Source organism: Corvus moneduloides, chromosome 8 (assembly GCF_009650955.1).
Source record: "Corvus moneduloides isolate bCorMon1 chromosome 8, bCorMon1.pri, whole genome shotgun sequence".
NCBI lineage: Eukaryota > Metazoa > Chordata > Aves > Passeriformes > Corvidae > Corvus > Corvus moneduloides.
The window spans coordinates 26757082-26779706 of NC_045483.1; the positions used below are offsets into that span (position 1 = coordinate 26757082).

The window sequence follows — 22625 nt, forward strand, 5'->3', positions numbered from 1 at the left end:
TAAATGTTTTCATATATTCCACACCTCTGCTGCCCTTTGAGGTTTTTAACTGTTGTTTTCTTGTACATTAATAATTTCCTTGTATAATTGTTCCCAAGAGAATGAGCTGAAAGAATTATGAATTAATTTGCATCTTTTAATGTACTAATAAACTTTGCAAGAAGAAAATTTCACTCCATCCAGGTGGAAGCCAATCACTTTAAATCAAAGCTTACTGAATTTCAAATAGTTTTGGTTTTCAAGAAGTTGCAGAAGAACAGTGCTCTGCACGTTAGAAGTAATTAGAAAGCGCAAAGAGCAATTTCAGAAAAAGCCCTGGGTCATTTTTTGCTGCAGTATAGAGTTCACAGGGACTCAGGAAAATGAGTATTTTTTGTATTTAAACAAAATGAATAGCAATTTCTTGAAGGCTGAGAGGTCTCAGGCTGTAAATGTGGGTTTCACCCTCTCACTGAAAAATATTTTTAAACTGTTTTAGTGTTTTTTGTTGTCTGATGTAAATCAATAATTCATGCTATAGCCTTTAAAACAGGGTTCAAGAAAAAGAAATGTCCTTTTATGTACAATTTATTCAAATAGAATCTTGAGTGAACAAAATGTTTTATCTCATGTATTCATTTATAACCGAACAATGCCAGGTCCTTGTTCACCAAAGCACTTGATTTTCATCTTCATTTATCTCTGAGCACTTGAGAAACCAAAGCTCTTCTCCTGAGTAACTAAAGAAACAGGTTCTGAGCACCTACTCTTAAGTTTAATATACACATAGTTACTCACAAGCTTAAGCAATTTACTGAACTGGTGATTTGACATCCAAGTTTATTTACCTTCGTGTATTGTAGCCTTGGTTACATCTGGGAATAGAAATGCATGCTCTAGCCCCCACTTTCCAAATGAGACACAAAATATATAATCAATGGAAAAGATACATCTTGATATCAAGCTTCTGATTTTGTAAGTTTATTTTAGTAGTTGATAAAGTTTAGCTCTACCATCTGACAGGGGGAAAGATCCATTTGTTTAAATAGCTACAAACTGTCAGGGCCAGAATGCATCCCAGCTGGTTTGGGAAAGGGGGGACAGAGCAGAAGGGGGAAGGGACTGATGAAGGTCAGAGAGAAAGCAGGGATACAACACAGCAGGTTTAGAAGTAGGAAGAAGACTGCTGGAATCGTGACCCAGGCGAAGCCTGCGGGAATGTCACAAGCAGTGAGAAAAGGCCAGGGGGGCACTTGCTGGGGAAAGACGCAGAGTGAGAGGAAATGGGGGTGCTAGGCCAAACAAGGGGGCACTGCTAATAAGGCCAAGGGAGCTGTGCCTCTTCCCTAAGGGAGCAGATGCAGCTTCATCAGGATTATTGATATGGCCATAGAGAATCAAACCTACCAAAAAATGTTCACTGCAACCTGGGTGATGTTTCCTCTCAGAAAAACAAAGTAATTACTAAAAATAGGGCCTAAATATGAATGATCAAAAAACTGAATGCAGGAATTTTTCAGTAGATCTGGATGTTTACTTTTTTCCCCCCTTAGGGCTTTGAAGAGCGTAAGCTTCTTTATCAACACAGCTTGATGTGATGCTCCTTTCTTTAGCATGCCCAACAAGGAAAACATTGCATTGACTGAAGAAACCCCCAACAGAACCTGTTTCCCCCATAAAGCTACCCCATGACTCACAGGTTTCCACACATTCTACCTGAAAGTGTTTTCCTGTTGTAAGTTTGAAGTTTGCAGAGTGCTTGCAGAGCAAACTTGTATGTGTGCTCAGAGCACTGTGTGTCATGAAAAGTACTGACAACAGCCGAACACCTCTAGCAGTATGAAAATGCACATTTAAAACTGATGCTATTTTTATTCTTTGAGATGGATTTTTTGATTTTCAGGCTGTTGCAGAGATTGCAAATAGATATATTGTTTGTTTTCCATTTTAAAATGATTTTTTACACAACTGTATATGTAAATTAATTTTTTTAATGTCTATGGTAATTAAAGGGTATTTTTCCTGTGCTCAAAACAGCATTTTTACACACAAAAACATCCAGCTATCCCTTAAACAGCCCAGAAGACACTATTTGACACCCGAAGTGTCTGCCATGATGGATTAATTTTATTTTAGCAACACATAAAACATTTTAAATTCTTCATAGCTGGTGCTTGTTATGACTGTGCGTAGGGAATTTTCTCACAAACACAGACAAACTTTCTCCAATTCCAGACTGGAATTACTTTTGCTTAATGTAAATATATATACAAGTCCTCAAAATACACAAGCTGCAGTACAAATTTCAGTGCAATGCTTTTTAAAACAAGCAAGGTGCAAACTTTGTAACAGAAAGGAGAGAAGACGCATCTGAGTCAGCACAGTTCATTACCAATGAAATGAGGCTACTGTCTGTTTGAAATGTTTTGAGATCTGGCCAAATAATCCAAGACCCTGAAAATTATCACACCTGCAGAAAATATGGATGCTGCTTCGCTTCTGGCACATTCCAGCCTGCTCTTGTTGCACAAATTCCTGCATGGAAGGAGTCATTCTTCCATGGTAAAGAGATACTCTATTTAATGGCATTTTTTTCTTGCCAGGCTTAAAGAAAGTCATCAGTACAGTCTCCCCAAATTCCCTCCACACTGCAGTGTTTAATTATATCTAAAGTAAGAACATGTTGCTTAATGAATATGCATTTTTCACATGAATACTAGGAACAGATTAAGTCCAAAAGTCCCCTCTAATCTACTGGGAGAGATATGAGGAGTGCTGGAGTCAGCACAGCCAGAAAACCTTCAAAATACTTTTCTTCAGCTCTAATTTGAAAACTTCAATGGCAAAGTTTACCCTAAGGAGAAATGGTGCTAAGCACAGATTTATTTATTTCCTGCTGATGAACACAGCCATGTGAACAACTGAGATGTTTTTTCTTGCAGGAGGGTGCCAGAGCTGCCGAGTTAAAAGTTTAAGCTTCAAAATTGACATTGGCCCTATTTATTAGCACAATAATGGGCTTGTTGTGGCTCCCGTGGCTTTCCAGGATTGCAGAGGCCTATATGTAAGTGTGTTTTTGCTGCCTCAATGCAGGTGGCTGGCAAGGCAGGGTGCATGGTTGAAAATACACCCCATGGTGCCTCCTGGAAGATGACTGCATTGCTCGTGATCCTCGCCTTCAGGGCAAGGCAACAAAATCCCTCCAGGATTTATCCCTAAGAACAGGCTGGCTTTATTTTTTGAAAACACATGATGTTTCTCCTGCAGGACTTGGGGGGCAGAGCTTGGATGAGTCTCTTTTGGAGTCAGGCAGTCAGATCAGCTTCTCCTTTGGGCATGGCAGCTGGAGGCCACCATCCCGAAGCCCTGGGAACAGCCATTTTTGGGGAATTTCACTGCTGGGAACTAGCAAGGCTGGGAAGCAGGTGAAGAAGAGGTGAAGAGAGGGCTTCTTCTCACCTGGTTCCTGCCTGGAAGAGAGGCAGGGTTTGGAGCCTGACTTCACACTTTCCTTCAGGATATTCAAGTCCTCTCACGATGGTACTTTCTGATCTTGCAGAATATCTAATTAGAAGTTAACCCTCTAGTATCAAACTGTACTTGATCTTGTCAAAAGAAATGTAAGATTTCCAACAAATGCAAAACATGCTGTTGAAAACATGGCCTATTGAAAAATTTTAAGAAATTTTTATGTCAGTACAGGTTTTCCTATTTATATTTTTGATTAATGAGGAACTGTTCACCTATTTAAAAAAAACAGTATCTTCATGAAGTTTCTTTTTTATTATTACTATTTTTGTTGCTTTGAAAATAATTTTTCTTTACATACTGCCTGGAGACAATGTTTACTGTTTTCCAAAAACCTCTTATTGGTGCATATCAGTCATAAAAACCAAAAGTGTTTCAGATCCTTCAGGAATCATCAATACTTCATAGACTCATAGAATAGCTGAGGCTGGCAGGGGCCTCTGGAGATGATCTAGGCAGGTTGCTCAGGACTGTGTCCAGTCAGCTTTTGAAAATCTCCATAGAAGGACTCCACAATGCTCTGAGCAACCTGTCCTACTGTTCAACCACTCTTACTGTAAAAAAGAAAAAAAAATCACAAAAAAATCCTTATGTTTAAAAAAAAAAATCTTGTATTTCAGTTTAGATCCATTGCTTATTGTCCTGTCACCAGAAATCACTGAGAAGAGTCTGGCTCCTTCTCCTTTACTCCCTGCCATCAGCTATTTATACACTGATAAAGTGCCCTAAGCCCTCTCTTCTTCTGATGGAGCAGCCCCACCTTTCTCAGCCTGTCCTTGCCAGCCAATCACCCCTGTGGCCCTTTGTGGACTCTCTCCAGCGTGCCTGCATTTTTCTACTCTCCAGCTGGAGAGCCCCAGCCTGTGCTGGTGGATGGGACTGTTCCTCCCCCAGTGCAGGGCTTTGCACTTCCTTCTGCTGAAGTGCAAGACATTCCTGTTTGCCCAATTCCCCGGCCAGTCGACCTCCCTCTGGATGGCAGCACAACCACCTGGTGCAGCACCCACCCCTTCGAGTTCAGTACCACCTGCAAACCTGAGGGCACCTCGGTGCCATCACCCAGGTCCTTAACAAAGGCACTGAGCAGCGCCAGATCCAGGTGGTGGCTGCACAGTGCATTTGAACACGGTCCCATGAAGGAGCAGTGCACTGGAGTTAAAAAGCGGGTTTTTATGTGTGCATTTGGCTGCCATCTCCCCGCCAAGCCTCTCTGTCCTGCTGTTATCCCTGCTCTTGTCGGCAGGAGCTCCAAGTTCTGCAAAAAGCACAGCCGGCTGCTCGGCAGCTCTGCAGCATTCCCAGGTGGCACAGGGACTGGGGCACACCGCCTTCTTGCCCCAGAGAGAGGTGCAGTGGTGCCAGCAGACAGGACCCAGCCTGCTGCTTCCAGCTGAGAAACTCCTCAGGACATCAGAGGCCACTGCTGCGCCGCTCACACACGGACTGGCCAGCCTTTACAGGTGTTCACCATCTAGGATGAAAGGAGTATCTCTTAGCAGGCAAATTTCTGTGAGAAGGCTTCAACTGCTGAGTTTGCTGCAGGGTGGGCCCTGTGTAGATTTGGGTTGCTTCTGACAAAATTATCTATTTAAGAAACAGTTTGGGGAAAAGCTAGGATGAGTATCTTATTTGAAAGTCTCAGGAGAGTTCTTTACATGATTATATGCTGTAGTAAAAGAGGTAAGTTTGATTCCTTGCATAAATTATTACTATTAATAACTTAATTATAAATTTAAATATTAATTATTATAATGAATCCTTTAGTACCTAACAATTATAGAGTGTTACAAACTCTGAAATAAGCACTACAAGTCTCTAAATAAACAACATATTCATGGCCTGAAGCTGACATTTTTTTTCTTGCATTGTAGGAGACCTCAATACAATAGACACCAAAGCTCTGGATTTTCACTTACTCCAATAGAAAGCAAACAAGTGTCAGAGTAAGAATCAGATCTCAAACCCCAGTAGGTTTGGCCCCCTCTGATGGAATTTTCACCCTTCTGTCATGTATTCTTCTGCTTCATTCTTCTGAATTCAAATTCTTCTTCAAGATCTTACATGCTGGTGCACTTTCAGACCTCTTCCGTATCTGATCTCTCTTATCTTGACTTTCACTTTGTGAACTAGCAGGTCACTGTATTTCCTTTCTTATAGTTTAAACAAGAAGGCTCTGAGATACAGAAAGGTTAATCTCACAATTCTCAAAACCATATCTGTCTTATTCTATTTCTGGCCTTAATTCTGTATTCAACACATCTTTTTTATTATATTTGTCTTTGATCCTGCTAAAGACTCTCACAGTCTGTTTTACTTGGCAGTGAAGAACCATGGCCATATTTAGCGTTAAGGCTGAAAGAAACTACAGAGCTGTGGCTGGAGTGGAGCTGGAAAAGGGCTCCCAAAGTAAAATTTGGTATAAATTTGAGGAATTGATAGTCCAGGGAAGTGCTGCTCTGTCCTTCCTAAGGCTCAGTTTAGGATTATTTTAAACTTGGAAAAAATCTCAGAGCTCTATTTGGAGAGAGGCTGGAAGGAAGCTGCCAGTAGAGAAATAGTTTAGGCCAAAGGGGAATTCTTAGCCCCGGGAAGGGCTGTGGAGCACCCCTGCAAGGCTGGGATTAGAGTCGGCATCATCCATTTCTGTAATTTATGTACACAGCCCTGTATTTTGTGCTCATCTGGCATGTGAGCGCCAGCCTTAGAGCATGTACTATATCCACAAGGAAGAGAAGTGTGTATCTCCAAAGAGAGGTTACAGAGGGGGAGATTTACCTCCCGCTTCTAGAGTGCTGTGCTGCAAGGGAAGGAAATGCCAGGGTCCTGAGCTTTCTGACACGCTGGGAAGGACAAATTCACACGCAGCGAGCAGCAGAGGTGGCGGAGGCCGTGAGCTGGGTGCAGGCAGTGTCAGCGAGCTGGCACTGTAGCACTCCTGAAACACTCACCTGCCGTGTCAAACCAATCTCCTGCTCCACTGCTCCTCTCTCACTGCCGTGTCACACCCATACACTGCTCCACTGCTCCTCTCTCACTGCCATGTCACACCCATACACTGCTCCTCTCTCACTGCCATGTCACACCCATACACTGCTCCACTGCTGCTCTCTCACTGCCGTGTCACACCCATACACTGCTCCTCTCTCACTGCCATGTCACACCCGTACACTGCTCCTCTCTCACTGCCATGTCACACCCATACACTGCTCCACTGCTCCTCTCTCACTGCCATGTCACACCCATACACTGCTCCTCTCTCACTGCCGTGTCACACCCATACACTGCTCCTCTCTCACTGCCATGTCACACCCGTACACTGCTCCTCTCTCACTGCCGTGTCACACCCATACACTGCTCCTCTCTCACTGCCGTGTCACACCCATACACTGCTCCTCTCTCACTGCCATGTCACACCCATACACTGCTCCTCTCTCACTGCCATGTCACACCCATACACTGCTCCTCTCTCACTGCCGTGTCACACCCATACACTGCTCCTCTCTCACTGCCGTGTCACACCCATACACTGCTCCACTGCTCCTCTCTCACTGCCATGTCACACCCATACACTGCTCCACTGCTCCTCTCTCACTGCCGTGTCACACCCATACACTGCTCCTCTCTCACTGCTGTGTCACACCCATACACTGCTCCTCTCTCACTGCCGTGTCACACCCATACACTGCTCCACTGCTCCTCTCTCACTGCCATGTCACACCCATACACTGCTCCTCTCTCACTGCCGTGTCACACCCATACACTGCTCCACTGCTCCTCTCTCACTGCCATGTCACACCCATACGCTGCTCCTCTCTCACTGCCATGTCACACCCATACACTGCTCCACTGCTCCTCTCACTGCCGTGTCACACCCATACACTGCTCCTCTCTCACTGCCATGTCACACCCATACACTGCTCCACTGCTCCTCTCTCACTGCCGTGTCACACCCATACACTGCTCCACTGCTCCTCTCTCACTGCCGTGTCACACCCATACACTGCTCCTCTCTCACTGCTGTGTCACACCCATACACTGCTCCTCTCTCACTGCCGTGTCACACCCATACACTGCTCCACTGCTCCTCTCTCACTGCCGTGTCACACCCGTACACTGCTCCACTGCTCCTCTCTCACTGCCGTGTCACACCCATACACTGCTCCACTGCTCCTCTCTCACTGCCGTGTCACACCCATACACTGCTCCTCTCTCACTGCTGTGTCACACCCATACACTGCTCCTCTCTCACTGCCGTGTCACACCCATACACTGCTCCACTGCTCCTCTCTCACTGCCGTGTCACACCCATACACTGCTCCTCTCTCACTGCCGTGTCACACCCGTACACTGCTCCTCTCTCACTCTCTCACACCCCTACACTGCTCCTCTCTCACTGCCGTGTCACACCCGTACACTGCTCCTCTCTCACTCTCTCACACCCCTACACTGCTCCACTGCTCCTCTCCCACTGACCCCCCGTCCATCCCCGTACCCCCGGCCCCGCGCGCGCGCCCCCTGCCGGCCCGGCCAACCGCGGCCTTCCAGAACCTTCGCTGCCCTGGCCAAAGATGGCCGCCGCGCGCCGCGTCACCGCCCCCGCCGGCCAATGGCGCCCGCGGGCCCCGGGGTCACGTGGCGGGAGCGAGCCAGTCGCGGGGGCGCGCGGGGCGGCCTGGCGTCACTTCCGCTGCCGGGGGCCGGGCGCAGCGGGGCCGAGCGCGCAGGAGGCTGCGGGGACTGCGCGGGGCCGGCCCAGGCCAGGCCAGGTGCGGGGCTGGGGTGGGGCTGGAGCCGCTGGCCGGGCGTGGGCTGAAAACGGGAGAGGGCCTGGTCCGGGCTGAGGTGGTCACCGACCGTCGCCGCCGCCCTGCCGGGGCTGGGAGGGGTTTCCGCGTGCTGTGGTGCGGCAGTGACTCTGCAGCGCTACGTTACGCATTTGCCAGTTAATATGTGGGAGTGTTGTTCTGTTTTTAGCTCTCGGGTCTCTGCCCTCCTTGCTCTTGACGAAGCGCTTGAAGTTACCTTGCTCTAAGTACTAGTTTCCAGACAGAAAAGTTACAATCACTGAGTTGGCCCTGTCAGTTCCTGCAGGCCGTGTCATCCCAGTGGAAGAGCTGCGTTTAGTGGCACAATCAGGATGTACCTCCTAAACTACTTCCAGTTACAAAAGCAGCATTTCGTAACTGCGCCGCAGAGCAAAGTGACTTCTTAGCAGCCGGATTATGTTCTCTCTCGCTCTTCTGTGATTAATGCGAGCTGAGCAGTGCTGTGCGTGCTTGTTTCTCACCCGTGCTTGCATCTGCTTTTCTTTAGAATACTCTTAGGTTCTATTGGACACTGCACACGTAAGGAATGAGCGGTCGTTTGAAAAAAGGCACTGGTAGTTGGGGTGTTCTGTGAGATGAGGGGTTGTGTGTAATTGTAGTTAAAGTACACGTGCCTCCAAGGCCTTGGGGTTTTTCGTATTACGTGCACCATTTGTGGCAGTGAGCTGGCAGTTTTCGTGCTCCCAGTGGAACACACAGGCTGGTTCTGCTGGTGCTGCCCATTTACCCTTGAGTGATGTCACTGTTCTCTTTGCTCAGGACGACCTGAGCTTGTGTTCTGGGCTATGACCCTGACTGAATGCTGTGCCCATAAAGCTAACCGATTCTTTAAAGCATGGCTTACAATCTCTCTCCAAGTGTTTTCCCACCACGTATATTGTGCTGTTTGCTCATTTGGGTTTAGGCTTAGATAGAGTTTAAGTAAGTTTGGAGAGCAGAGTAGTCATGCAGTGTTGTGTCTCAAAAAGAAGGTTAGTTGCTAAAGTAACTCAAATGTAAGTATGTAAAGGGTGTTGATTTAATTCATATGTATGAAAAGTGGCATGTTCTCCTCTTTTTGAGTAAATTGTGAGAGAGGAGTCTCTGATGAAACTGGGAGACACACAGGTAAAGCAAGGTTAAATAGTGTATTTAAGAAGGTTCTGCCTTCTATTATAGTACTTTAGCGATAAAACTGATTTTACTACAAGTTTTTGTTTGTTTGGGATTTTTTAGTACTTTTATTGTAGTTGAGAATGAGTAGTAAGTGTACCTTGTCTGAAAACCCTGTAACAAAACAGTAAACCACATTTTCTTGTGCATTTGCAGGAACACAGTGTGTTAAGTTATCTCAGCAACCATGCTGGCTGCCAGGCTGGTGTGCCTGAAGGCACTGCCATGCCAGACTATCCGCCCCACCATTACTCAGGCTCCCCCAGCCTTGAGGAGCTCCACTATAAAAGCATACAGGCTGTGGCAGCCTAGCCAGGTAAGGTAATTCTCTTTCTGATGGCCCTGACTGCACGTATTTTAAAGGGTTGAGTGTATTGCCAAAAGAATCACTTTGCGTGGAGTACCTGCTGTAAATGAGCATGAGCCTTCTGCTTGTTTGAGGTACCTGCTCTAATTTACTGAAGGAAGAATGTTGCTCAGGGGTTTTAGAGCAATTGAAGTGAAATCTTCTGTTCCAATGACTGACCTGTGTCTTGGAAATTAATGGGCAAAAGAGCTTAAAAGAGGTAGTTAGGGATGGACAGGCCTTACTAAGTAAGGTGGGAGGAACAGAAATTCTTGTCCTGTCTCCCTCTTCCCAAATTAGAGTCTTAACTATAACATTAAGATAAACACTTTTCAATTGTTTTAGTCCCAGTGTGTGTTTAGAGCTGTAACCTAGGTTAGAGCAATTTCTGAGCTATGGCAGGACAATCACAGGTCTAACCAACTTTTTTAAAAACCAGACTGTCGTTATCCTGAGACACTGTTTATTCTTCATTGAGAGAGGAAGTCACAGACCTGCAACTCACAACTGTTAGGGGCTGTTGTTGCTCTTCTGTCTCTGTGATGGAAGTGCTAGTGGCAATTCTTCATCTCCTTTGTGTTTTCCTCTTAAGCATTTTAAGCTCGTAGGTGCATTGAGGGTTTTTTGTGTAAGTTTTCTAGCATTGGGCTGGATTTCATTAGTTGCTAAACACAGCCAAACTGAAGGGCTCTGGTTAACCTCCTGAACTGTAGTGCTCTAATGGCTGATGAGAGTAATGCTTGTAGGTTTTGTGTTTTAGTGTTGAAACAAACTCACTGCTTGATGTGAGTCCTTGGCTGCTCAGATGCAATTTTAGTTTAAAAAATCCTGTAAAAAATTGTCAGAAGACTTCAAAAGTTGTTCTTGGAGTTAAATATGAGTGTATTCTGTGTTGCTCTTGCAACTCACTAAGACTTTGAGTAGAATACTATAATTACTTGGAGCTTGTCAGCCTTAAAAACCTTGAGTTTCTAGGCCTTTATTCAAGGTTTGTTCTATAAATCCATCTTAGACTTGAAAGCAAAAAAAATTGTGCTGCTTTTCCAGCTGTAGTGTCTGTAGAGCATAAGTATTGTGCAAGAATATTTTTTACATTAAAGTGTTTGCATGAAGAGTGTTTTAACATAGGAAACAAAATAGTTTATTACAAACTAAAAAAGTAAAGGTTATGTTTTCATATTTAACAAAAAGGCTTGTGGCAGTGTTTAGTATGGTGGGACTAGGGTAGAAGAAATGCAGGCTGAAAATTCCAGCTTCTGGAATTCACTACACTGGTTCTGTACTTCTAGAATATGTGGATGTTTTTCACTAAGATTCCTAAACTTGGATGTTCACTTGTTTTCCTTGAGCACAGTTGCTTCGTATATATGAAAGTAAGCACAGATTAATAAAAGATTAATTAACAATTTTAAGTGTAGCAAGTAAGTTGATAAGAATATCTTCTATTTTATTTCATTATATATTTCTTAAGTTATTTCTGAATTTAACAGAGTTATGCCACCAGAGTAAGAACGGGTGCAAGGCGTGGAAAACTCGGCCAGGAAGTGAAAGAAGCAGCATTTGAGCCATCCGCAGAAACTGCACTTAAAGGTTGAGTAGCTCTGCTTTAAATATTGAGAATCTTTGAAACTTAACTTAAAACTTCCTCGAAGGCATGTTTCCTTCATACCGTTGAAACTGACTTGAAATTAAAGTGGAACTTTAAGAAAAAGACTAACATGGATCAGCTCTTGCAGATAGATCAAAATTCACATGAGGATGTTGTTAACTATCCAAGGAGAAGCCTAAATGAGAGTGTGTATTTTTTATTTCTTTATACAGCTGATCGCCTGGGGAAATTCGTTGTTGCTGGAGGGGCTGCTGTTGGCCTGGGAGCCCTCTGCTACTATGGGATGGGCATGTCCAGTGAGATTGGAGCTATCGAAAGAGCTGCGTAAGTAAGATGGCTTACTTCTCTAATGAAGCAAATCTCCTCCTCTTTATCTGTCTCTTCTTTAGCTGCTATCACCCAGTGTACACTCAGCTTATGCTTTTCTAAGCTGTGAAGAGAAGACCCCCCCACCTATGTTTCTGCAGGTTTTTAAAGCAAAATTAGAATTATTCGGCCTTAAATGGATAGTAACCTGAGTGAGTTTGTTTTGCTAAATCTTACACAAAGAGTATATGAATCTGTCTTACGAGGTGTGCTCTAGATAACTTAGGAAGTGTGGTCTTCTGAAAAGCATTGCTGAGACCAGTTTCCCCAGTGTTCCTGTAAGACTGCTCATTAAACTTTAATACAGCTGTTGGAAAAAGTTTTCATTAAACACAGTATCTTGGCTTAAGCTTTGACAAACATGTTCTTCTTAAAATTTTGGTGAATTGCTTTTTGGTCAAAAAAAACCTGGCTGATGGCATAACTATACTTAGACTTAAAAGATGGGTGATAATAAGCATGGGCTTGGGAGAAATGTGTGTTGGAGACATTTTACTTTATTTTGCATTTGTATTTGGAAGTGGCTGTCTGCATTTATACTGTGTGTGCTATTTGTGTCTATGAGAAGCTTGTCATAGAGCTGTGTCTAATTTTTTTTCTCCACGAGGTTTGAATAACAGGTCAAAAGAGTGAAATGGGAAAAAATGTGTGCACTGTGTTTAAATCTAGCATTAACAGAGAAGTTTTTTGTCTGTAGTGTGAGCAAATGATACTGCAGAAACTCACTTATGTCCAGGTCTGTTGCTATTGTTAGAGCTCTCAAAATGACATTTGTGTCCTGTGGTGTCAGATAGTCATGTGCACTGTGACTCAGCAATTTGTGAGCTGCTCAGCAGGCTGCCCGTACATATTCTGTAGACCTTTTTCCTGAAACCAGTTTGTTCTATTTAAACACCAGTCTCTTCTGGTGAGAAGAGATTTTTTCTGTAGTTAAAAGCATTCATTATTCTGTTTTCAATGCATGCTTCTTCCTTCAAATTGAATTATAGTTAGCATTATTTATCATTTTTAGTGTTTCTACTGAGTTAACATTAGACTAAACCAGCAAGATTGACAAGTTCAGTCCCCATTTTAAACTCGTGGCAGAAGTTGCTAGACACACTATTATGAAATCTCCCTTATATCCATAGCTACAAATGCATTTAACAGCTTGATTGTGTTTTTAGCTGCTCTCCTTCCTGGACCTGGTAACTGCACAGCTCTGTATGACTGCTTATTTTTCAGTATTTGGCCACAGTATGTGAAGGACAGAATTCAGTCTACGTACGTGTACTTTGCGGGCAGCATTGGCATGACAGCTCTGTCTGCTGCAGCAGTGAGCAGATCTCCTGCACTCATGAACCTCATGACAAAGGGCTCCTGGCTGGTAAGCTTTGTTATAAAAACAAAAGTATTTATTGAGAAATGCCCCCTAATGTAATGGTTGGTATAAAAAAAATGCAAAATGTAAACTACTTGGTGGAAAGTAAGGCAAACTTTACCCTGCATTAGCATCCTTATCCATAAAGACTATTCAGGTATCCTAATGATACTTTGTGATGTAAGAGTTGGATTCTAGTCACATTCTAACATCCTTTTTCTATACTACTTTGATGGTTTATCAAAGACAAACTACATGACAAAAAAACCGCTGTGCTATCCTTAACAGCTGTATATATGGAAGTAAGAACCTCTTAGAAATAGCTACCTAAAGCTAATGGCACAGTTTCTGTTGCTGTCTGTAAGTAGAAACGGAGGTCCCTGTGCATTCTTACTCCTCCCTGTGCTCTCCTATGTAGCTCTTTGAAAGCTGTCTACTGTTTGCCAGGGATGAAACAACACTAGCAGGCTTAGTACACATTCAGTGTGTTAAGTGGAGTGAAACAATAACAGTTAAATGCCAACACCTACATAACTTAGGGAGATTTATAAAGCATCATTGGTGATAAAAGTTGTACAATTCTGACCAGTTTGGTAGATGCTGGATGATTCTGCTTGAAATCATCAGTAAGAAGAGGCAGTGAGGTTAAAAAGATCATTGGTAGCAAAAGCCTGTAAACTAGGTGTTGGCCTTGGGTGGAGAAACATACAAGAAAAGAAGGAAGGCTAACACATTTTAGGTGCCTTCATGAGAGTGAGGGGCAGAACTATGGGTTTTCCTTCTCTTACTTTACACAGCCAAGAGATTGTTGCCAACTTAACCATTAAATTTGGATTTCTAGAAAACTGGGTAAAAATAAAATGAAAATTACTGCAAGCTAAGATCTGCAAAGATTTGACTGTAACCTTACAGGAATAAAATCAGTGAATACTCCCAACTGTGATTAGGTTGCTGTTTTCAGAATTCCAGTGTTGACTTTTACACTAGGAGATTAGAATGGAGGCCATATGTCCATATGCCAACTTGAGCTCTGTAATGCTGTTTCTTCAGGCAATTGGTGCAACTTTTGCAGCTATGATTGGTGCTGGAATGTTGGTCAGGTCCATATCCTATGAAGATAATCCAGTAGCTAAACATGCAGCGTGGATGATGCATTCAGGTATGTGGCTTTAGTGTTTGTTGTAGAGTTGTCTGTGCTTCTGTGTGACCAGATGCTTGCTTTAACAAAACTTTGGCTTTAAAGTAAATTTTTATGTATTGCTATAGGAGAGTTGAGATTTTTCAGAGATCAACGAGAACTCCTGAATGTCAGGGAAAGATGTCTTAAGTGTCCTTAACAGAACTCTAATGTTTTTCATAATCTAAAAGTCATGCTCAAGTTAAATTTGAGGTATGTATACTCCACATTGGGTAGAACTAGATGTTTTCATAACTGCTTTGGTTTTGTGACTGCCTGCTAATACTACAGCTTCTGCAAGCACTCTTGCCTACAGTAACCATTCTTCAGCTGTGCAGGATAGGAAGTATTTGAAAACCTGACTAGAAAAAAAGATTTTAGTATCAGTTTACTTCTGATGTCTGTCCCTCAGGTATTTAAACTGTGAGCACAGATAAATTTCTCACTAACAATAGCTAATTCAGGTAACAGTGGCTCTCATTTTTCAAAACTTTTTTGCCAGAAATATTTTGTAGTTCAGAAAAGACACGTGGATGTTGGGCACTGGAATCATATTTGCCTCTCCAGAGCTAACATGTCTGGCAAGAAGAAGTTATGTTTATTGTAGTGATTGTTATTAAGTGAAACAACCTAATGTGATATTAATGACTAGATAGACATTTCCTACGAGACTCTAGCAAAAAACTACTTACTTGCCTAAGCAATTGTTGAATCAGAAATCTGTCCTGCTTTTCAGTGTTGCATGCTCCTAATGCCATTTTGTAGTTGATTAGTCTGTGCTAAGTATCTCTTCTTACCAGCTCTGTTTTGAAACAATCAGTACATTGACTTTTGTTAGTCATTTTTTCCCAAGATGAGCTCCCTGAAGTATTCCAGTGCTAAATAAAAGTACATAGTGGAATTTAAGGTTGCTTATTTATTGTGCTCCCTTCTAGATAAGAGCACAATCAAGTGCATTGGTGTTTTGTCGTGCGTGGATCAGTTTGAGCCATGCCATCTGATTGGAGATGAAATAATCAAGTGGGTTTGGCATGTGGTGTTCCGAGTCTTATATGTGTTCTGTTTTCCTTTGCCTAGGTGTCCTGGGTGCAGTGGTGGCTCCTCTGGCCTTCCTTGGGGGTCCTCTGCTGATCAGAGCTGCCTGGTACACTGCTGGAATCGTCGGGGGGCTCTCAACTGTGGCCATGTGTGCTCCAAGTGAAAAATTCCTGAACATGGGAGGACCACTTGGCATAGGCTTAGGCTTTGTTATTGCCTCTTCAATCGGTAAGATACTGTTTCAATACTGTCATACAAAGTAGTTTTTACAGTTAAGCTACTAAGGTGCAATTCACAGTTAGTTGCAGGCTGGTCTGTATAGTTAAGATTTGCCTTAAATACAGTCCTTGCTATTCCAGCACAGCAGAAAATACTCTGTCATATTTGTTCTTGAAAACAAATGTGAAGTTATGGTTCTTGCAGATGTTAATCTGACAAACAGCCGATAGCGGTGCCTTGTATTTTAGTTACTGCCAGTCAGTATGGAAGGCAGTAAATGTAATCTTGGTTCTTGATCCACTTGTTTTTCTTCATGTGTTTTGAGGCATTGGTGTAGTCACAGGTTCTTTCACCTGAAGAAAAATACACAGTTCCCTAGGGTGTTCAAAATTACTGGATCACGTTGTGTATGTGACATCTTCAGTGTGCATGCTAAAACTCTTGGTATCAAAAACATACCACAAAGTGAGAATTGATTGCTTACTGAAAAATGTGTGCTCCAGTGACTGAAGTTTGACCTGACTCAGAGTAGCAGATACACACAGTTACCTTTAACACTACTGTGCATTCCTCTCCAGGATCCATGTTCTTGCCTCCCACCTCTGCTTTTGGCGCTGGCTTGTATTCGGTAGCAGTCTATGGTGGCCTGGTGCTCTTCAGCATGTTCCTGCTCTATGATACACAGCTGGTGGTCAAACGGGCAGAAACTCTGCCCTTTTATGGAGTGACTAAATACGACCCCATCAATGCGTAAGTGTTCTGTTAGCACAGCTGAGCTCAGTGTCTGGGTAAGAATTTCCCTCAAGTTAGATTGAAGTATGCTTTAAAAATAGCCTTTTGTTTATTGTTCAAAAGTGTATTGCTGTTAAATGTGAAAAATCACAGGGTTTGAAAACAACAATTAGAAAATAGCTACTAAAGTTAAAACTGAAATTGTTGTGAGAAACAGAATTGAGTGTGTGGTGTCACATGCCTCCAGCAGTACATTCTAAAAAGTATTTTTGTTTTCTAAAGCACTGCTGGCAGAATTTATAGCTGCTTTCTGAAAATAACTGTCAGCATCAGTTGAGACAAAAAAAAGTTAACCTTTCCATAGTCATTTAATATTTATTAGTCTTTGGCACTAAATAAAAAAGCTGCAATGGTGTGATAGATAGGGATGGAAGGATTGACTCTCAGTAAAGACCAAGTCTAATAAGTAACTTTTTTATACATGTCTGTCTGATTCTAGGTGAATTCTTACCTCCTTGGTTCTGTTTTAGTCTAATTAATTTAGAATAATACCCACCTTCTTCAAAATTCTTGGAGATAAACAGATCAAAGTTCATTATAAGAGCAGAGGCTCCTGTATGAGAGCAGTATACTGTCTGTTAGGATTTCTGTAAATAGCTGTTGCTGGCAGAGGTGGTAGAAAAAAGTACAGGTGTTCTTTGACATACAAAGCACTGAGGACAGTCATAGCTGGTTTTTGTTACAGATGGTTCATGCAGGCTCTTAAAATGAAGTATAATGGTGTGAAACACCAAATAATTCTGTCTGTTGAACAGTACTAACTGTGATTTCTTGTTTCCTAGATGCATGGGTATCTACACCGATACACTGAACATCTTCATTCGTGTGGCCACCATGCTTGCAGGTGGTGGAGGTGGCAGGAAAAAGTAAACAGAGACTCACCTTTGCAACTGATTGGCAACCTACCTAGTGCACATATTAAATAAACATTCATGGTTAAAGCAGTAATGCTCCAAGTGAGAATTTTAAAGCATTTCAGCATATTGGTTCAGTGCAATGTGATTCAGTCTTTAGTTTTTCTTCAAACACTTTCCAGCTCTGTGTTTAAAATAGTCTGAATTGCTTCTAATTGTTACATTATTTTGGGAAAGTAAATTATTTTTAATATATGAATAAAATAGTCCTATTTGCTCTTTAATGGGTTTGATGGCAGTTCAACTCTTTTTTTTTTTTTTTTTACTGTTGTTGCATAGTAAAGGAAGTCATTTTTGAGCTGGTATCCCATTGGCAGATAGGGGCACAAGCTACTTCATGGGATGTTGCTTAGATGCATCAATTTTCAGTTAAGTTTCATGAATTTTATTTCAGTGACATCTTCAGAAGAACTGAGTAAATTGCATATGGCACTAAATGCAATCATGACTTTGGCCTGGGCAGAAATTTCAGAAAGGTTTAAGTAGTTGTTGGAAATGCATTGGATTTGACAGGTTAGCTGACCAAAAAGTCTAAAGGAGACAAGATGTGGGAACTATGCAGCATTTGTCCCATATGAACTTCAGTCTCTTTCTGGAGAAAGACATGAGAATTCCTTGCTTTAATGTTGACTGGCTATAATAGCTAGCTTATTTTGATACTGGATGTATAAAACTGTTGAGTGGCAATATAGCTGTGTCTTTATCCTGGTGGCTTAATTTCTGTATTGTGGATGAAGGTCTCTCCTTCAAGAGAGCTCCTAATGGTCGTCTCTTGGAAGCTTGTACAATTGGCACAGAAACTGGGAACTGAGGATGGCATGCTGTAAACCCCAGGATCATAAATTTGCCATATTGTTGTGTGCTTTAGTCTGTTTAACTCTTCTCCAAATTTATATGTTAAACTTGGTCTAAAAGATATGTTCCCTATCAGTGAAATTGGTTTAACAGTAAGAAATTTATACTTTACAAACTCTATTGCTATATGTTGGAATAAAAGGTGAGTTCTTGGGCCAAGAAGATTTTGACCTAATGTCAACAGCTCAGATTTTCAGTTTCTGGTAAATATGCTATGTTTATGTATTGACCTATGAACAATAAAATTCTAGCCTCACAAGCTGACTACTTTGACTTTCCCTGTGTTAACAGAAATATTTTTTTCTGCAACTAAAAACTTGGTGAAGAGTAGTACAAATATTTTCTTGGTTATGGTTACAATTTCCTTTGTAAGAGCGTATATATTCTTCTGTGAAAAAATCTGCAAAGATGATGCTCAGTTTCACTGGCTAGCACCTTTTTGGGGGCATTTCCTAGTTGGAGGATAGTGAGTATACTTGGAATTGTTCTGTTGGTGTAACCTGTTGGCCACTGTTGCAGCCAGTGCTGCTTTTATGTCTGTCACACACTGCAGTATTTTTTGACTCTTGAAACAGAGGGAAGAAAGAGTGGATTGTGAAGAACCTTGTTGCAGCTCCTTTGTGCCCAAAGATTATAAACACAGTCTAGTTCCTGGCACTATTACAGCTGGAGGGACATCTTTAGTCCTTAGAAGGAAGAAATCTCTGGTGGATCATGTCAGTTGTAAGTAGCCTGTTCAGAGAGTTTTATCTTTTTAAGCAATTTGATACCCGTAATTTCTAAATACTGTTACTGTAGCAGAACAGCAGTGTGCTTGTCCTCAAATTCTGAAATCTACAGGGAGCTGTCTTAAAATTTGAACATTTGTGCTTGTTACTAAAGACCTTTTGTCTACATTCTGAGGCTGAAGTTTTAGAGGTTGACTATGAACCAAGGGAGGGATTGTGGACTGTTTGGAATAGTGAGGTGTAGAAATCAACACACTGCTTACAGGAGGTGTTTGCATGGAAAGTGACCTGACCAACAGGAAATGTAATAACCTTTTGAGAAATAGTGCCTGAAGAAACATGAGCATCACTTGTGCTCAATCTTGTGGAAATGTGTGATTTGGCTTCTGTGGATGAGATGACAGCACTAGCAGTATTTTCCTAGTGTTGGTCTCCAAAAAAGGAAAAAAAGTGTTGTTCTTTTACGTTTGAAGTCTTAAGTCAAAAGTTAAGATTTATCTTAATTAAGGCAGCTCTGATTTGCTGGAAGATGAATATCTAAAGCCAGTACTACAGTCAGTGACACCTGGCACACCTTCTTACAGTCATAAAACTCTGTGGGTTTTCTTGCAGGTCCAGGTATGACTCATTGAGACATAAATCGATTCTGGCTAAAAATTCCCCACCTTTTACAGCAGTTCCTTACTGTGTGTGCCAAAGGACATTAAAGGCATAAACATTATGTTTAGTCCACAATTTAATGAAATTCTGATCCTTGCTACTGATTATAGCTGGTTTCTAAGGATTTTCATGATGTTTCAAGTAATTCTCCTTTTAAATCATCATCTAAATAAGCGGCTACATAATATTTAATCATTTACTTGAATTTTATCGGGAACATAAACCAATTATTTTCGTAAGAAAATGTCCTTCACAGTCAGCTAGTATAATTAAGAATGCCAGATCTGACTGACACGTATTTTAAGTTTGCATAGCAGAATGCAACATGAAGTTTAGATCTCACCTCATTAAATTATTCAATGTAATTAGCTTTGCAATTTTCATCCAGTTTGCCCCACTTCTAATGCTGCCGAAGGCTGTCAGGCAATGCGCACTACCTTCATAAAACCTTTAGAACAGTTCACCTATAGCACAGTAACAGGGCATGCCTGGTGTCTTTATGCAACTTGAATTGGTCCCAAGAAGAAGATTATTCCTTCCTGTTCTTGCTGTCATTAAAGAGCAGAACAATTCTTTTTTTAACTCTTCAATATTTGAAAATAATTCAGTAATGCAGCGTAATTTTCCTTGAACTTCAGTTTATAGCAAACTTGGAATTCAGAAATTGTTGCCATAAGTTCACTTCAAATTTTGAAATAGACCATCTGGAAATAAAAAAGAGGAATGCATTTAAATAACCCCTCAACATAGTATTTAAGAACTGGATTTTTATTTCAATATTCAGCCGTCTTGGTGACCTTTAGTCGTCGTGAGAAAGTGAGATGGGGAAAGCAAGACAGACTCTTGCAACACAGGAAATGATCCATCAGTCTGGCAGCCACAGTGGGGGTGGCTGTTCAGACCTGGCACTGGAGGGGCAGCTGAGGCATGTGACCCTGTGGCACAAGGTGTGACATCAGGCACCAGTCCAGCATTCACCTGCCCTGTTCTACCAAGTAAGACACAGAACTGATGCTGTTGAAACACAAAACTAACACGTCTGAGAGTGCTGGCTGTTAGATCTAACCACCTCTCCTTTGCCAATGATGAATAGGAGTAGGTCCAGAAAATACCATCTTTGCTAATTCCTTCACTCAGTTTTGACACCATTAGGTGTGCTCCTGCAGACGTCATTAAGCTTCTGAATCAATCTTTAGTACTGCTGTAAGGCATTTCTTTTATGAGCTTGTACGCAGGAGTTAAGCCTTTACTGCAATGTAGTGGTGTTTGTTTTTCCTTGTATGAATGAGCAACCATGTAATACATTATGTATTACATAATTTTATTTTGTATTCTTGCTGGTGAAGAACACCAAAAAGAACTACTGAAACTGTTTTTTTAATTATCACAGTTTCCTTTAAAGAAAAAGCATGACATCATGTTCTCGGAAAGTTGGCCAACAAAAAATTTAAGTGGGATAGGGAAGAAAACAAAAAGCTTCTAACCACTATCAGAGAAATTTAATTAAAATTTTAACTGGAAATATAACTCCCATGAAAAATACTAACTATCCCATTTTATAAATGGCGTGGGGGTCTGGGTATCAATGGGTGTACCAGACTTCTTCTGAGACAGTAACGCAGCAGCACTGCAATGGTGAGATAGCAGAGGTATGATAATGTATCAAAGTAATGGCCTTGGAGTTACAGGTCTTCTTTTATTGAGTGCAAGTCTAAAATCATTGCATCATCCCACCTAGACTGGACACAGGGTGTTGCACATCTACTGACCCTATGTCGCGGGTTCGGTTTGTAACCGGGCGGAAACACCAATTTAGTGTAGTGGTTTGGTCCAAAATACTCATTACTGTTTATCTGCTGTGAGATAAGAATTAGGAGAAATGCAAAACAGGCACCAAACTTGAAAGAATATAAAGAAGTTTATTAACAGACCTAAAAGAAGAAGGAAAAAAAAATTATACCACTTTCAGAACTCTCCTCCTCCCCCCACCTTCCTCCCTTCTCCCACTGACAATGTGAAAAGACAACCCTTAAGATGTTCAGTCTGTTTACCACTTCCATAATAACCTTGTTCAGTCCATTTAGAAAGAGAAGTCTCTTCTTGCTCATGCTATGAAAACATTATCACAACGAGACAGCCGCCCACTTCCAAATATCGTTCAGTCCATTTAGGAAGAGGAGTCTCTCTGCCTGCGTGTGAGTCCCTTCCCCCGACTTGCAGCTTTTCTCGCAACTGCTTTCGAGGGTCCACTCTTGAAGTTTTTTGGGGTACAGTTTTAAGGTTGAGCCATTCAGAAACAAAAACAGAGGCCCTTCTCCTTCCCTGGGAGCAAAGGGTCTTCATCATCTTCATCGTTAGGACTATCTCTGGGAGCATCTCTAGGGACTGAGGTTTTCTCCTTTCCCGTTTGGAGCAAAAGTCCTCATCTGGTTCATCTCTCCCTGTCCAAACTTCTCATGAAATTACAGCTGCGTCAGCATCTGCCTATCTCAGCGCAGGTGCTTTTGCTCACGAGTTGAACACTCCACCCCCCAGCTCTTCATGAAATTACAGCAGGATACTGATATATCATAGCTTCACAACAGACTTTCAGCTTTAAGCATCTCCTCTCTCTCTTCCCTCAGGTTTTCAGCTCTTCACAGCAATAAAAAGGGTTAATCTCACCTCGGCCTTGCAGCTTTGCAGCTGGAATGTTGAATGTTTCTTATCGCAGTGGAGAGGGGGGAGAGCCGAGCCGCTCCGGCTGCCCACGGCAAGGCAGTGGGGGGGGTTCCATGGCTGGAACAGGTCCATGGCTTCAGGATGGCCGTGTCCTGGCCTGGCCTGGCCCAAGCAGGGCCTGGCCGGGCCCGCTGGCCCCCACACGGGGCCCGCAGCCACCTGTCCCAGCGCCGGAAACGAGAGAGAGCTTGGGGGGGGAGTTTGCCTATTCTTAAATGTGGATCACAGAGGTGATCACAACTTTAAGTGGCTTAGAGAATTGTCCATATTCAAACTGGCCAGCTGATAGGTTCTATCAGTTCCCAGAGGAAACTGTAAGCACCCCTTAGCAAGGACGTCCCTTCCGGGACTATGC

General features: G+C 42.3%; 1 protein-coding gene across 2 annotated transcripts in view; it reads left to right on the forward strand.

Moving 5' to 3' along the window:
* GHITM (growth hormone inducible transmembrane protein) overlaps window positions 1–18426 on the forward strand; it is a 48222-nt gene extending 29796 nt beyond the window's left edge. Inside the window, exons 1-9 of one of the 2 annotated variants that reach the window (XM_032115639.1) lie at window positions 8170–8268; window positions 9642–9801; window positions 11322–11421; window positions 11653–11764; window positions 13031–13172; window positions 14217–14325; window positions 15421–15609; window positions 16179–16350; window positions 17175–18426. In XM_032115639.1, the coding sequence (XP_031971530.1) occupies window positions 9673–9801; window positions 11322–11421; window positions 11653–11764; window positions 13031–13172; window positions 14217–14325; window positions 15421–15609; window positions 16179–16350; window positions 17175–17262 (1041 nt within the window). In that variant the 5' untranslated portion in view covers window positions 8170–8268; window positions 9642–9672 and the 3' untranslated portion in view covers window positions 17263–18426. Of the gene's footprint in view, window positions 1–8169; window positions 8269–9641; window positions 9802–11321; window positions 11422–11652; window positions 11765–13030; window positions 13173–14216; window positions 14326–15420; window positions 15610–16178; window positions 16351–17174 lie in introns of those variants that run through there. The other variant, XM_032115640.1, reaches the window with a different exon arrangement.
* Window positions 18427–22625: the final 4199 nt, after the last annotated feature.